This window comes from Typopeltis vanoorti, chromosome 19, assembly GCF_054136105.1.
Source record: "Typopeltis vanoorti isolate ZY-2024b chromosome 19, IOZ_Tvanoo_1.0, whole genome shotgun sequence".
Classification (NCBI taxonomy): Eukaryota; Metazoa; Arthropoda; class Arachnida; order Uropygi; family Thelyphonidae; genus Typopeltis; species Typopeltis vanoorti.
This window is the reverse complement of record NC_143567.1, coordinates 89,195,147-89,208,344: the sequence shown is the minus strand read 5'-3', so window position 1 is coordinate 89,208,344 and position 13,198 is coordinate 89,195,147. Positions and strand designations below refer to the sequence as shown.

At 34.2% G+C, this 13,198-nt stretch overlaps 1 protein-coding gene across 1 annotated transcript in view; it reads right to left on the bottom strand.

Moving 5' to 3' along the window:
* LOC150096322 (small COPII coat GTPase SAR1-like) overlaps positions 1 to 13,198 on the bottom strand; it is a 120,547-nt gene that overhangs the window by 26,314 nt on the left and 81,035 nt on the right. The window contains exon 5 of the mRNA XM_090408893.1: positions 8,699 to 8,802. Coding sequence (XP_090265019.1) covers positions 8,699 to 8,802 — 104 coding nt within the window. The remainder of the gene's footprint in view (positions 1 to 8,698; positions 8,803 to 13,198) is intronic.

The window sequence follows — 13,198 nt, the reverse complement described above, 5'->3', positions numbered from 1 at the left end:
CATTTAGATTTAAAATAGCTTTCTGTAAGTTATCTTCAGAATTTGTAATTATTATTTGGTCATCTGCAAAGAGGAGAGTGTTTAAGTTAACTGTAGGTGAAAGTTTAATTCCTTGATGTAAATTTTTACTCCATTTTATTATTATTTCATTTAAGTAGACATTAAAAAGAGTTGCTGAGAGGGGACATCCCTGTCGGACCCCTTGGTTTATCTCTCTTGTATATGATAGCTCATGATTTAACCTTATTTGTATTTGATTATTTTCATATATACTTGTGACAGCTTTTAGGATATTATTTGGTATTTGTCTTTCTTTTAATATGTTAAATAATATGTTTATTATAATATGTGTATTATAATTTAGAAACACATGTTTAGAATATGTGTTTCTAAATTATATTCTCTTCTTTTCTCTATTATTAATTTTAGGCAGAAGGCTGGGTCTATACATGATCGTCCTTTTCTAAATCCATTTTGTACCTCTAGAATAAAGTTTTCGGAATATTTCATTAGTTTGTTATTTAAGATTCTGCTGTATATTTTGTAACATGAATTTAGTATACTGATACCGCTATAGTTTTTAGGGTCATCTCTATTACCTTTCTTAACGATAGGAATCACAAATTGCTTTTTTCCATTCTATTGGGGGGATATCAGTTGAGTAAATTTTATTTAAAAATAATAAGAGTCTTCCTTTGAATCTTGTTCCTGCGTATTTATATAGTTCTGAACCTAGCTTATCTTCTCCAGGTGATTTTCCGTTTCTTGTTTCTTTCAGGCTGATTTCTAATTCTTCTTCAGTTATTTCCTTTTCATTTTTGTTAATTGTTTGCCAGTTGTCTTTTTTAAAATATTTGTCTGTCCACAGTTCTGTGTAGTAATTTAGAAATTCTTCTAATTTCAATTCAGTGTTTAATTTTATGTTTTCTTTGGTATCTGCATTTAGGTCTTTCAAAATCTTATATACATTGGGTCTTATTTTATATAAATCATGTTCTAAATTAGAAACAAATTTATTCCATGATTCTCTATGTCTTTTTCTGACTTCTCTTTTAGCTATGACTTATTCTTTTATATTCTATTTCACCTTCTAATCTTTTACTGCTTAACCATTTGTGATAGGCTTCGTTTTTCTTTTTGATTATTTCTTTGATTGTATCATCCCAGATCTTCAGTTTTTTTTCTTTTATTGAATTTTTTGGTCTTTCCTAAGCTTTCATTTGCTGCTGCATTTAGTATCGTTTTTATATTAAGCCATTCTATTTCTATTTCTTCATTTTGTTTTATTTTATCTAGATACTGGTTAATTCTTTGCTCATATAGCCATTGTACATTTGTGTCATTCAATAGTCTAGTTTTATAAACAAATGTTTCAATTTTTCTTTCTGTTCTTGTTACTTGTATCCATTTAGGTGGTAATTCTTAATTTTATTTTAACAAGGAAGTGGTCACTGCTTATTTCATATCCTCTGTGAACTCTAACATCTAGTGAAAATTTTGATGTCTTTTCATTTAATATGAAGTAATCTAATATTGATTTTCATCCTCTTGCTGCCCAAGTATATTTATGTATGTCTTTATGTTTATAGAAGGAATTCATTATTTTTAGGTTATTATAAACTACAAAGTCAATCAATTTTTTTACCATTTCTGTTTAGAGTGTGTTCTCCACGTATTCCTATATTATTATTATTAATTTTCGTGTTTCCAATTCTTGCATTTAAGTCTCCTGCTAAAATTATGTAATCATTTTTATTTATTTTATTATATATGTTTTGTAGCTGATTATAAAAATCAATATTATCCTGTTCTCTTCCTTCTTCTGGGGCATATAAACCAATTATTGTTAAATAGCCTCTATCTATTTTTATTCTAGCTTCTATTATTCTTTCATTCCATAATTTATAATGTTTTAACTGTTTTGAAAGGGAGTTATGAATCCAAATCATGACTCCTGCTTGTGCTCTTTGGTCTCTGTCGACTCCACTGTATATCACATTAAAATTTTCAGTTCTCATAATTCCTTTTAATTTCTTTTTTGTTTCAGTGATTACTGCTATTTTAAAATTTCTTTCATTTGATAACTGGTCTAATTCTATTTCTTTATATGCTATTCCTCTTACATTCCAGTTTGCTATGTGTATTATATTTTGTCGTTCCCATTTTCGTTTTCCCTTTTCCATTCCAGGGTCGTTTCCCACAGATTCAATCCGATTATCTTTTTCTGTCAGCTTACAAGTATGGTTATGTTCTCCACGTCAGGGAACTAGCCTGATGATGGAATAGTTCAGTGGTAGGGCTGCTACCTTAAGGCTTCTGAACTCGCCTTCTTACGAATTTAAACCCATAGGAGGAATAGGGTATATTGAAGGGGAAAGGGTAGATTATAGAAGAAATATAGTAAGGTTTATAGAGATGACATAGTTGTAAGGCCAGAAATGAAAAGACCACATGGCTCTCGAGTACTCTAATAGCACAAGGGTCATAAAGTAAGAAGAGTTGGCTGATAAGGCCTTATAGAGGAAAGATTAAAGTAAGTGGGTCTTCCTCAAAGTAGAAGAAGGAGAGGATAGATCCAGCTAGGGGTCCATGGGAGTGCCGCTTCCCTTACAATCAAGATGATTGCCCCTTATGGCCCTGTTGGTCCACGAGTCCTTATTCAGTATATTCGGACCACCCCACCATATATATATATATACACACACACGCACGCGCATGTACACATACACACACATGGTGGGCTCCCCTATCCACCACCCAGGGGACGCGCTCTCTAGGGGTTACAGGGTCCCCCGAGAGGGAAAAAATAACTGTTAAACGTTTTAATTCATTAACTAAATTATTTCATTCTGGTGAGCGATTTTTTTAAAATAGTTAGCCATAAAAAATGTATATATAGAAAATTTTTATAATCTGTAATATTTATTTTTAAGATGTATGTAAGTGCACTAATCGAATTTGGGTATAGAAAAAAAAATGACGCATTAATCAAAAACACACTAATTGGAGGCACGTTAATCGAGGGATTGCTGTAGTCTTATATTTTTCAAATGAAAGTAATCCTGGTTGTAGCTTGATCAATGTTTCAAGTCATTATCCTGCTGAAAAATCCAGTCTTTTAGCATATTTCTTTTTGCATAAGGTAGCATTTTCTTATCTAAATTCATGATAAATAAAACAATCCATGGTGCCTTCGATATGGTGTAATGGGCTTACACCTTTACGAGGTGTGGGCCCATTATGCCTCTTACTTTACCACAGTTACTTGATATCTGGAATTGTTCATTTGATTTTGGGGATGTCAACATACTGAATTCCATCAGATGAAATTGAATTAAATTTGCTTAGACCATTCAGTAACTGTCCAGTTAGAATGAATCAGCAAAATTTCATCAGGTCTTTGTATTCTTTGCAGAAAGAAGTGGCTTCTTATTAAGTCGACAATCTAATAAACCTTGTTCTGTCATATGTCATTTTACAGTTGAAATGTATACTTAGTCCATAATTTTCACATAATTCTATGTTAATAGCTGTAGCATGCTTTTGAGGATCTTACATGTATAATCCTTTAATAAGTTTTTTTCCTTGCTAGTCATTTTAATGGATGCCCTTGTTCAATTTTATTGTTTACATCTCCTCCAACCTTATGAAGTTGGTTCCAAACATTTACGAGTTGCTGCAATATGCCAAAATCATATGCAACATTTGCTTGTGTGCATTATTTTTGCAAAGCATAAATTACAGCTTAAGTCTGCAGAGTATTCTTTAGTCTTTGGGATGGTTTATTAATAATTAATATTCTTAAACTTATAGTAACTAATATTATATGCATTAAAAACAATATTTTCATAGATAAAATGTTAATAATACCTTGTCAAAATATTTACAAACCCAACAAATAATGAAAACTCAGAAAAACATGTAAACATAAGTTTCAGCACTAAACTACTCGTACTATAAATACTTCCAAACAAATTACAAATATGACTGACAGGGTCATTGTTTACAACTATAGTCTGAAGGATCTGAGGTCATATATTAGTTTGTTAAAATACTTTTGAGTTCTACTGTGTGTGTCAAAAAAAACCAAACACTTCTATCAGCAGTTGTTTCATAACTGCTAATAATGTTAATATGGATTAGTCACATGCATCATCTGATATATTAAGTGTGAAATGTTCATTCTCGGTCAAGGCCTTTAAATGGGTAATGGCATAATGGAGGTCTGATAATAATTACACAAATGTACAAGAGACTTCCATGTCATGTTGTATATGGCCCTAGTTCCTGTTTAAGTGCCAGGTGATCCTACCACCTCCAAGGCTCCCTTAAACACCTTCAAAGAAGTCTTCCAGACCATCATGGCAGGACCTTAAAACATTTCCTAATGTTCCAAGAAAACATTCAGTGAGGCCACTACTTTTGTTCTTCCTTGTTTTATGGATTTCAACACTTCTTCTGGTATGTATGACACAAACTGTGCTGTAGGAACATAAAATCCTGTATACTCCAGGACATTTTTCAAAAGGAACACTTTATCTTGAAACAACCAATGCAAGACAAGAAATGGTATCTTCATAGATTTATTTTTGCAGAAATTGTAAGAGTCAGTTTCTCAGAGAAGAGTAATTTCGTTACTACTTTTTTTAAGTAGGTAAAATAGAAGATTCATCTTTTCTTCTTCTTTTTTTTTTTATAAATTTATTCTTGTAGCACAGTTCTTTAAGATTGTGATAATTCCTAATTTTTTGTTGAGGATGATGAAATCAGCTGACATGGAGATATATCTCCATAACAGCTGGATTTCTAGAGACTTGTAACAATGGTCCTTGCCTTCTGTTATTGTTATATTAGAGAATTTAAAAATGGAAGTTCTTTATACTTTTTCAATATTCAGAGTAAACTTCACTTGAAAACAATTTTCTTTAAGGAAACTAGGTCTTGTTAAGTATGTTTCCAAAAAAAAAAATATTATCCATGTATTGCAACAGATGTAGTTTTAAGGCAACTTGTGATTAAACTTCAAATTTTTCAGCATATAAATTTGCAACAGGAAGCCCATTGTTAAACCATATTTCTGGTAATATTTTCAGTTCTAAGCAAAGAAAGATACTGAAGGCTGTGGTTGAAAATATTTGTGTTGAAAATATCAGAAGGGAAAAATATCTTAGTTTGTTAAAATACTTTTGAGTTCTACTGTGTGTGTGTCAAAAAATCCCAAACGCTTCTATCAGCAGTTGTTACGTAACTGCTAATAATGTTAATATGGATTAGTCACATGCATCATCTGATATATTAAGTGTGAAATGTTCACACTTAATATGATGTCCATTAATCTCTCTACAAGATGAGCAGTTTTTTAATGAAAAGGTTTGAGTGTTCAATATGGTTCGCAAGAAGCTTGGATAAATATTTAGAGAAGTGGTAGAACTTATGCCATCACCTGCTGAACAAAGAGGAATATCAAGCTTCATGTATTAGGCACACCACATGACCTAGGAGCAACAGGATGTCATCATAATTAATCCTATAGAAATCAACTGTATGTGAGGTAAGATCATTGATCCTAACATGTGAAGTAGATCACAATCTGTTTTTAAGTGAAACAGTGATAGCACAGATGAGATTTTGGCATCACAATCAAATGCCATTTAAGATAAATGTAGAATTTTCTTTATCTTTTTAGGATGATTATGTCTTGATTATTACACTAACTTTTAAGGGATTCCCCTTTCTAATACAGTAATATAATACTGCTTTCATGAGACACAAGTAATAAGGAGGACGCAGTAATTAATCTAGTGTTTAAAGCCTCTTCTAAAAATTTAGTGGCTCCTATAGTAGCCATGATATCTACTTTTGGAATGTGAAGAGGAGTAACTGCAAATCCAAAATTTTTACTTCAAGTTTTTATGTGGTTATGTTAGTCTCAACAGGGTCTCCCCTGTTGTGAGTAAATATAAATCATCAGTAGCTAACGCCTATGTTGTTCCCGTATAGGGAGTAGGCGGGGCTGTTTACCCTATCTAACTGCGTAAACACAGTGAAATGAAACTACAAGATCAACAGAAATTACAACTGAAGAACTTACTCAGATTTATTCTAAAAAAATAATGAACTGTGCTTCAACATGTTTCACTGTTTACTAATGGCGTCATCGGGGAGATAAACTTACTAGAAAATGCACACAAAAAAATCTGAACACTTCTATCAGTGATACTGCTGTTATTTCAAAATGGCTACTGATTTATTTATTTATTTAGCGTATGGCTCACACATGAAAAGTTACATTACATTAATCCTTAATATATATGTACAATAATAAGACATAATACAGTCATAAAAGAGACACTCAAGAATCAAGAATAGGCTACAGCTGAATGTCTAGGTTGATTATCCAGTCAGCTGCACTTGGTGTAGCATGGATGAAGTCTGACAGGTTTCCACTGTATGCACGTTGAACACATTCTGCTGTAATATGATTAATTGTCTGGTGGGGCAGTCGCACCTGGGTGAGGCAATCATGCCTCATTTGTAAAGGTGGTCTGCACATCTGCCATGGGTGGCGTGGATTCGGTTAAGGGCAGACCAAGTTTTCTGCAGTAGGTCAAAACCCGAAGGTATCTGTGTTGGGTTCACTAATTCATGGAAGATCCATGTTGAAGTGTTACACCAGGACTCTTTCCACTTCTCCTTCATGTTGAAACTTGTCTCTGCAAGATTTTTTGCTGTTAAGATTGAGGGTGCCTTGACTTTAGCCTGTTTATTTCTAGGGGTTGGATGTCTTCATGGATTGGAAGATTTTGGATTTCCATGATTTTGCTGTATTCATGTAGAAGAAAGTTGGATGTGTGGAGGTGGGATGCTGCTTAGCACTGGGAGCCAGTAGGTTGGGATTGATTTTACAGTTCCAGAAATAAGGTGCATAGTGGTGTTAAGCTGGGCATCAACCAAATACACATGGGTGCTGTTCAGCCATACGGGTGAGCAGTATTCAGCTGTAGAGTAAACGAGGCCAAGAGCAGTGCAGCGAAGCGTTGTTGCTGAGGCACCCCAAGTTTTTCCACATAGTTTTTGCAGTATGTTGTTTCTTGTTTTTTAGCTTGGATGCTGTGTTAATGAGATGTGGCTTAAAAGACAGTGTTCAATCCAGAGTGACACCCAGATATTTTGGGAATCTGTTTGTAGCATAGCAGTTTGTGGTTGAAGTAGACCATGAGTTCTTTGTTAGCCTGGTTATTGTTCAGGTGGAAGCATGAAACTTCTGTTTTGCTAGGATTTGGGCGTAATCTCCATTTGCTGAAGTATTCATCTAGGACTGCAAGGTCGTTTGTTAGTGTATCTTCCATTGTAGTAAAATTGGTGTGTCTGGTGGCTAGAGCAATGTCATCAGCGTAGCAAAATGTCTTGGAGGCTGTATTAGGCAAATCTGCGATGTATAAGATAAAAAGGAGGGGAGCCAGAACAGACCCTTGTGGTAGTCCATTATCCAGTGTTCTTTGTTTACTTTTTTTTTTCATCCATACACACTCGGAACAGGCGGTTGCTTAGCATGTTATCGATTAGTTTTGCTATTGTTCTGCATGGGACTGCACAGAGCAACTTGCAGACTGTGCCATGCCTCCAGACTGTATCATAAGCTGCAGTAAGATCTACAAAAGCTACAGCTGTTTTCCGGCATTACTGAAAAAATCACTCCTCTCTAAGAAATGAACCTGTATGATTGCAAAAAAGATAAAGGTACCATTTCCTTGCTCCTACATTAGCAGTTTTTTTTTTTTTTTTTAAAACACTGCTCCCACCCCATGAAAAGTTATTTGCAACCTATAGCACATTTTGTATTGTGAGTGGGTTAAGGATTTTTTATATATATACATATATTTATCAATTTTCTCTCTATATTTTTTTTCTATTTTTAATTTATTTTTTATATAGTTGGGAAACCCTGCTCTAGAGACCAAGCATGGAACATTTTCTTATATAGTGCAATTTCTAAATTAAGTCAATATTAGAGAATGCTTTTAAACCTGTTCACACCTGAATTTTCCAGGTTTGCTAAAGCACATCCTTACGAAAAATATCCTGGAGTATGGAAGAATTCATGAACCTGTAAACAAAGCTTATGTACAGAAAGAAATTTTGAATTCTATATAATAAGAAAAGGGCACCAGGATGATGGTAAACATAACAAGAAAGATAAAGGAAGCATCAATGCACTTCTCAGAAAATAATGAAATGAAATGGTCCTCTCTCTCTCTCTAGATGTCTTTATATGGAAGTCGATCTCTTTAAGGATGTTTAAGGAATTCTCGAAGGTGATGTGATCGCATGGCCCTTTAAACACTATATACATTTGGAAGTCTTCATTCATGTAACCTAAAAGATCTCCATTATGTCAATACCAAATTAAAGACCTTGCATAAGTATAAATGTTTCACATTTGATTTGTCAATTGCATGATTAATCCTTTTAATATTAGCCATTTTTTCAAAATGGTTGCCATTAGAAGTGGTCAGGTTTTTTGAATGTTCTCTAGTATGTTTATCTTCCTGACAAATCTGTTAACTATTGTCCTTATAGTTTGGTTTCAATAGTTCACTTTTTATCATACTTCCACATTAATATTCAGTGTCTATTTAGCATGAAACATAAAAAACAACTGTTTAGCATAACTTAATGATAAAAATCTGTTACATACATGTAGTTCTGCTCTAGACTCTGGCAGTCTGTCTCGATCACAGGCATCAATTAAAAATACAATAGCATCTATAGCTGGGAAGTAATCTTTCCACACTCTTCTTGCTAAAAGCAACATTACTCAAAATTAATAATCTAAATGGATGCTTTTTTTACTTCATTTCAAGCAAGATATTTCTATCAACTTAATTCAATATCAGTTATTTATCTAATCAATAAATAATGGTAAGCAATGAATTTATCCTAAATCAGGGTGCCAGATGTGTTTCTTTGGTGCTCAATTCACAAATCACCCAAATATTTTCATGGAATTCATAGTTTAGAATAATGTGCAATTTAATGATCATTGATTAGGATTCATGAAATACTTATGAACACCATAAATGAAAAGTGACCTAAGAGTTTGGTTTGGCATTTAATGTTTTTATAATATATTTTCATTTTTAGTATCTGTAAAACAAATGATCAGAATATAATAGACAAAAAAAAAAAAAAAAAATAGACACTAAAAGGCTTCAATTTGTTAAGATAGTAAATATAAATGACGATATTTGCCACTAGAGAGTTTATGCAAATAAACCTTCACCATAGGAATACTCTGCCCAGGAGCCCATGTAATCAACTTTATTAGTGCACTGAGTAGGTTTCACCAGCCTGATAGCTGCTTCAAGCTGTTAGCTCTCATCAGACTAGGCAGAAATCTATGGGGGCAAGAACCCTCTGTTCAAATACCACAGCAAACACTTGTTTTTATTCATTTTGGTGTAAAATAATGAAAGATATCAAATATCATCATTTATATCAGATGTTTTATTACACCAATTTAAGTACATGTTCTTAGAAAAAAATAATATATAATATATAAATTGCCTAAGTGAATTTTGTTTTACAACAAAATTCACTTAGTCTTGTTGTTTTGAGGTGAGCAGTTAAAATAGTTAAATTTGAGAACTTTTACATCACAGATCAAACTCAGGCATACAGCCAAAGCATTCAAAGTGAAAAGGTCAGAATACTGTGAAAAAAGAGAGCTGCATTTGAATAATTCAAAAACTTCAAGACCCGGAACATCACTCCTAAAGACTAATTCCATTCTACGTGAAAACTTAAGACTTAATTCAAAGACACTTGCCAAACTAATGAAGCTGAGCTAGCTAATACGCTACTAGTTTGAAGTTGTTGAAACATTCTGTGTGAACTGATACCAGAATAAAATCATCATCATGTTGACCCCCAAAAAAAAGAAGGAAATATATTCTTGTTGTTTGGAAAATTATATTATTCTCAATTACTGAAGAGGGTACATGCTGTTCTGCATGAGCACTATTCAGCACAAATTATTATCATTTGTATCAGAGTAAAGAATTTATGGAGACACAACACACGTTAGAATAATTACTTTACTTAACATTAGGAAAGTAACATTCAACGTTTCAACTTCTGTATTGAGGTCATCATCAAGAAAAATCCAAATGTATAAGATACAAGCTACATGACACTGCACTAGACAAAAGTAAAATGAATCTAAATGCTTGTTGATCTTTTAACATAGCCTGACCTCTTGTCAGAAAAAAATAAAAATAAATAAAATAAAATAAAATAAATAAATAAATACAATAAAATTAAAATAAATAAATACAATAAAATTAAAATAAATAAAATAAAATAAATAAATAAATACAATAAAATTAAAATAAATAAAATAAAAAAATTAAAATACAAATGAATTAAAAATGGAACAACATTAAACATTTCTAAAGTCCTCTCTGTGATTTTCTTCTAGTTGTTCTGTTGTGGTTGCTATAAGGGTTGCAGATGGGTCCTCCACATTCTTGGAATGATTAATCCATCATTTTTGTTCACGTTTGGATAATGTTTTAGCACTTCACAAGCTTCTTTGAATTCTCTATCAAACCAGGTTTTGGTGTGGTGTAGGGACTTGGTGCCTTTCCAGTCAATCCTGTGGCATGTTTGGAGTGCATGGTCTGATAGGCCTGTTTTACCATAGTGGAGGTATTTAATGTGTCATTTGTGTTCGTCTTTTCTGATTGGGATAGTGCATTGGATTTTGTATACCCTTGGATGGGCCAGGTATGGAAGAGGATCTTCCAAACAACACAAACGTATCCAATTCACCATCGAAATCAAAAACAACAACTCTCTTCCTTTTCTAGACACACTCGTCACACGTCTTCCCTCAGGCTGTCTCTCCTTCGCAGTCTGCCACAAACCTACACACACGGGCCAATATATACATAAAAATTCATCCCACCATCCAACACAAAAACTAGGAGTCAAAAGCACCCTCAAACACAGAGCCCTAACAATTTGCTCTAATGAACAAGTTCTGAACTAAGAATTCGAAATCATAAACCTAATATTTATAAAAAATACAATAAAAAAATGGTTCACAAAATGCTCCATAAAAATACCACTAAAAACAAAAAAATTACAACAATACTATAGCCATACCCTATATAAGAGGCATTTCAGAAAAAATAGACAGAACACTAAGAGCTAAGAAATTTACTTAGCTCTTCCAAAGATCCTCTTCCATACCTGGCCAACCCAGGGGTATACAAAAATCCAATGCACCTGTAACCTACCTTACATAGGGAAAACAGGATACACTATCCCAATCAGAAAAGACGAACACAAACGACACATTAATATAGATGATATAGCTAGTGGGATTGAATGTGATGGGTAGAGTGTGTTCCGGAATGACAGGGAGAATAAAATGGAGGGAGGAGTATTGTTGATGATAGCTGATGAGCTGCATCCAAGGAGAATAGAAGTTGAATTGCAGGATAGAGAAAAGAGCACATTTGAGGCCATTTGGTGTGAGATTGTGGCTAGCAGAACTAAATATACAATTGGGTACTGCTATAGACCAGGTGATGGAAAAGATGGTGGTGACAGTATGCACAAGCAAATAGAAGAAATGAGTGGAAGGAGGGTGATTATTATGGGAGATTTCAACTATGGTCGCATTGATTGGAGTGAGGAGAGGACACACGGGACAAAGGAATTGGATTTTATGCGGTTATTAAGGGATAACTATCTACGACAGCATGTAATCGAAAATACTAGGGGTCAGAGAGTGCTTGACCTAGTAATCACATCTGAGGATTTGGCTGTAACAAATATGACCACATTGCCACCAATGGCCTATGATCACTCTCACCGATTGCCATCAATTGGTGAGAGTGATCATAGGGTCTTGACTTGGGAGGTGGCTAAAGGTGTAAAATTTTCAATTAAGACAGGGTACATGTGGAATTATCGGGCTGGAAAGTATGACAAGCTTAGGAGTTTGATTGGTTCAGTGCCATGGCATGTACAACTGCAAGGACTAGAAGTCGACAGTGCATGGGAGGTAGTTAAGAAGTGTTTGCATGAAGCAATGGCTGATTGTATACCTAGAGTCCGAATAATAAATCAACTAGGGGTTAAATGGATGAATAACACAATTAAGCTTGAGCTGCAAAAAAAGAAACAACTATGGAGGGAATTTAAGGAGAAAGGTGACCGGCAGGCACACGAATGGTATAAAGCACAGGCCAGAAGGGTAACGAGTGTGGTAAGAAAAGCAAAAAAGGATTACGAAAGAACATTGGCCATGCAGGCTAAAGAGAATCCTAAATAGTTTTTTAGATATGTAGCAAGTAAAAGGAAAAATGTACATGGCAGAATGATTTTAAAGAATGCCGATGGTAGGGAGGTAACTGAATCAGTTGATATAGTTGAGTTACTGAGTGAGCACTTTGCAAGAATATTGGGATTGTGGGATTGGATGGTATACCAGCTCGTGTTGTACGAGAAGCAGCTAAAGAATTGTCAGTATCCTTGACCATTTTGTTTAATTTGAATCTCGGGTCTGGGTTAGTCCCGAGGGGGTGGAAAGAGGGGAAAATAGTTCCACTGCATAAAGATGGTTCCAAGACTGCTGTTGTAAATTACCGACCAATTAGCATATCAGGAATCATTGTCAAGGTCTTAGAGAAATTAGTCAAGAAAAGAATACAGGATTGGATAGATGAAAATCGGATATTGTATGGGGGAGAACATGGTTTTGTGAAGGGTAGATCATGCCTCAGTAACTTGCTCACGTTTTATAACACTGACGGCTGAACTGGATAGGGGTAATGGGTTTACAGTAATACTACTGGACCTTGCCAAGGCCTTTGACAGGATACCACATAGAACCCTAATCAGTAAACTGGAGCAGATGGGGATAGATATAGGGTTGGTGAGATGGATAGGAGGGTGGTTGAAGGAGAGATACCAGAGAGTGGTTTATTCAAGAGTGAAGTCTAAAAGACGGCTTGTGACTAGTGGAGTGTCACAGGGCTCTGTTCTTGGACCATTGCTTTTCAATTTGTTCATCAATGATATAGGAAAGGATTCGAGAGGAAGTGTTCGCTTGTTTGCTGATGATGCAAAGTTGGGTAGAACAATTATGAGTGTACAGGATGTCAAAATTTTACAGGATGATTTG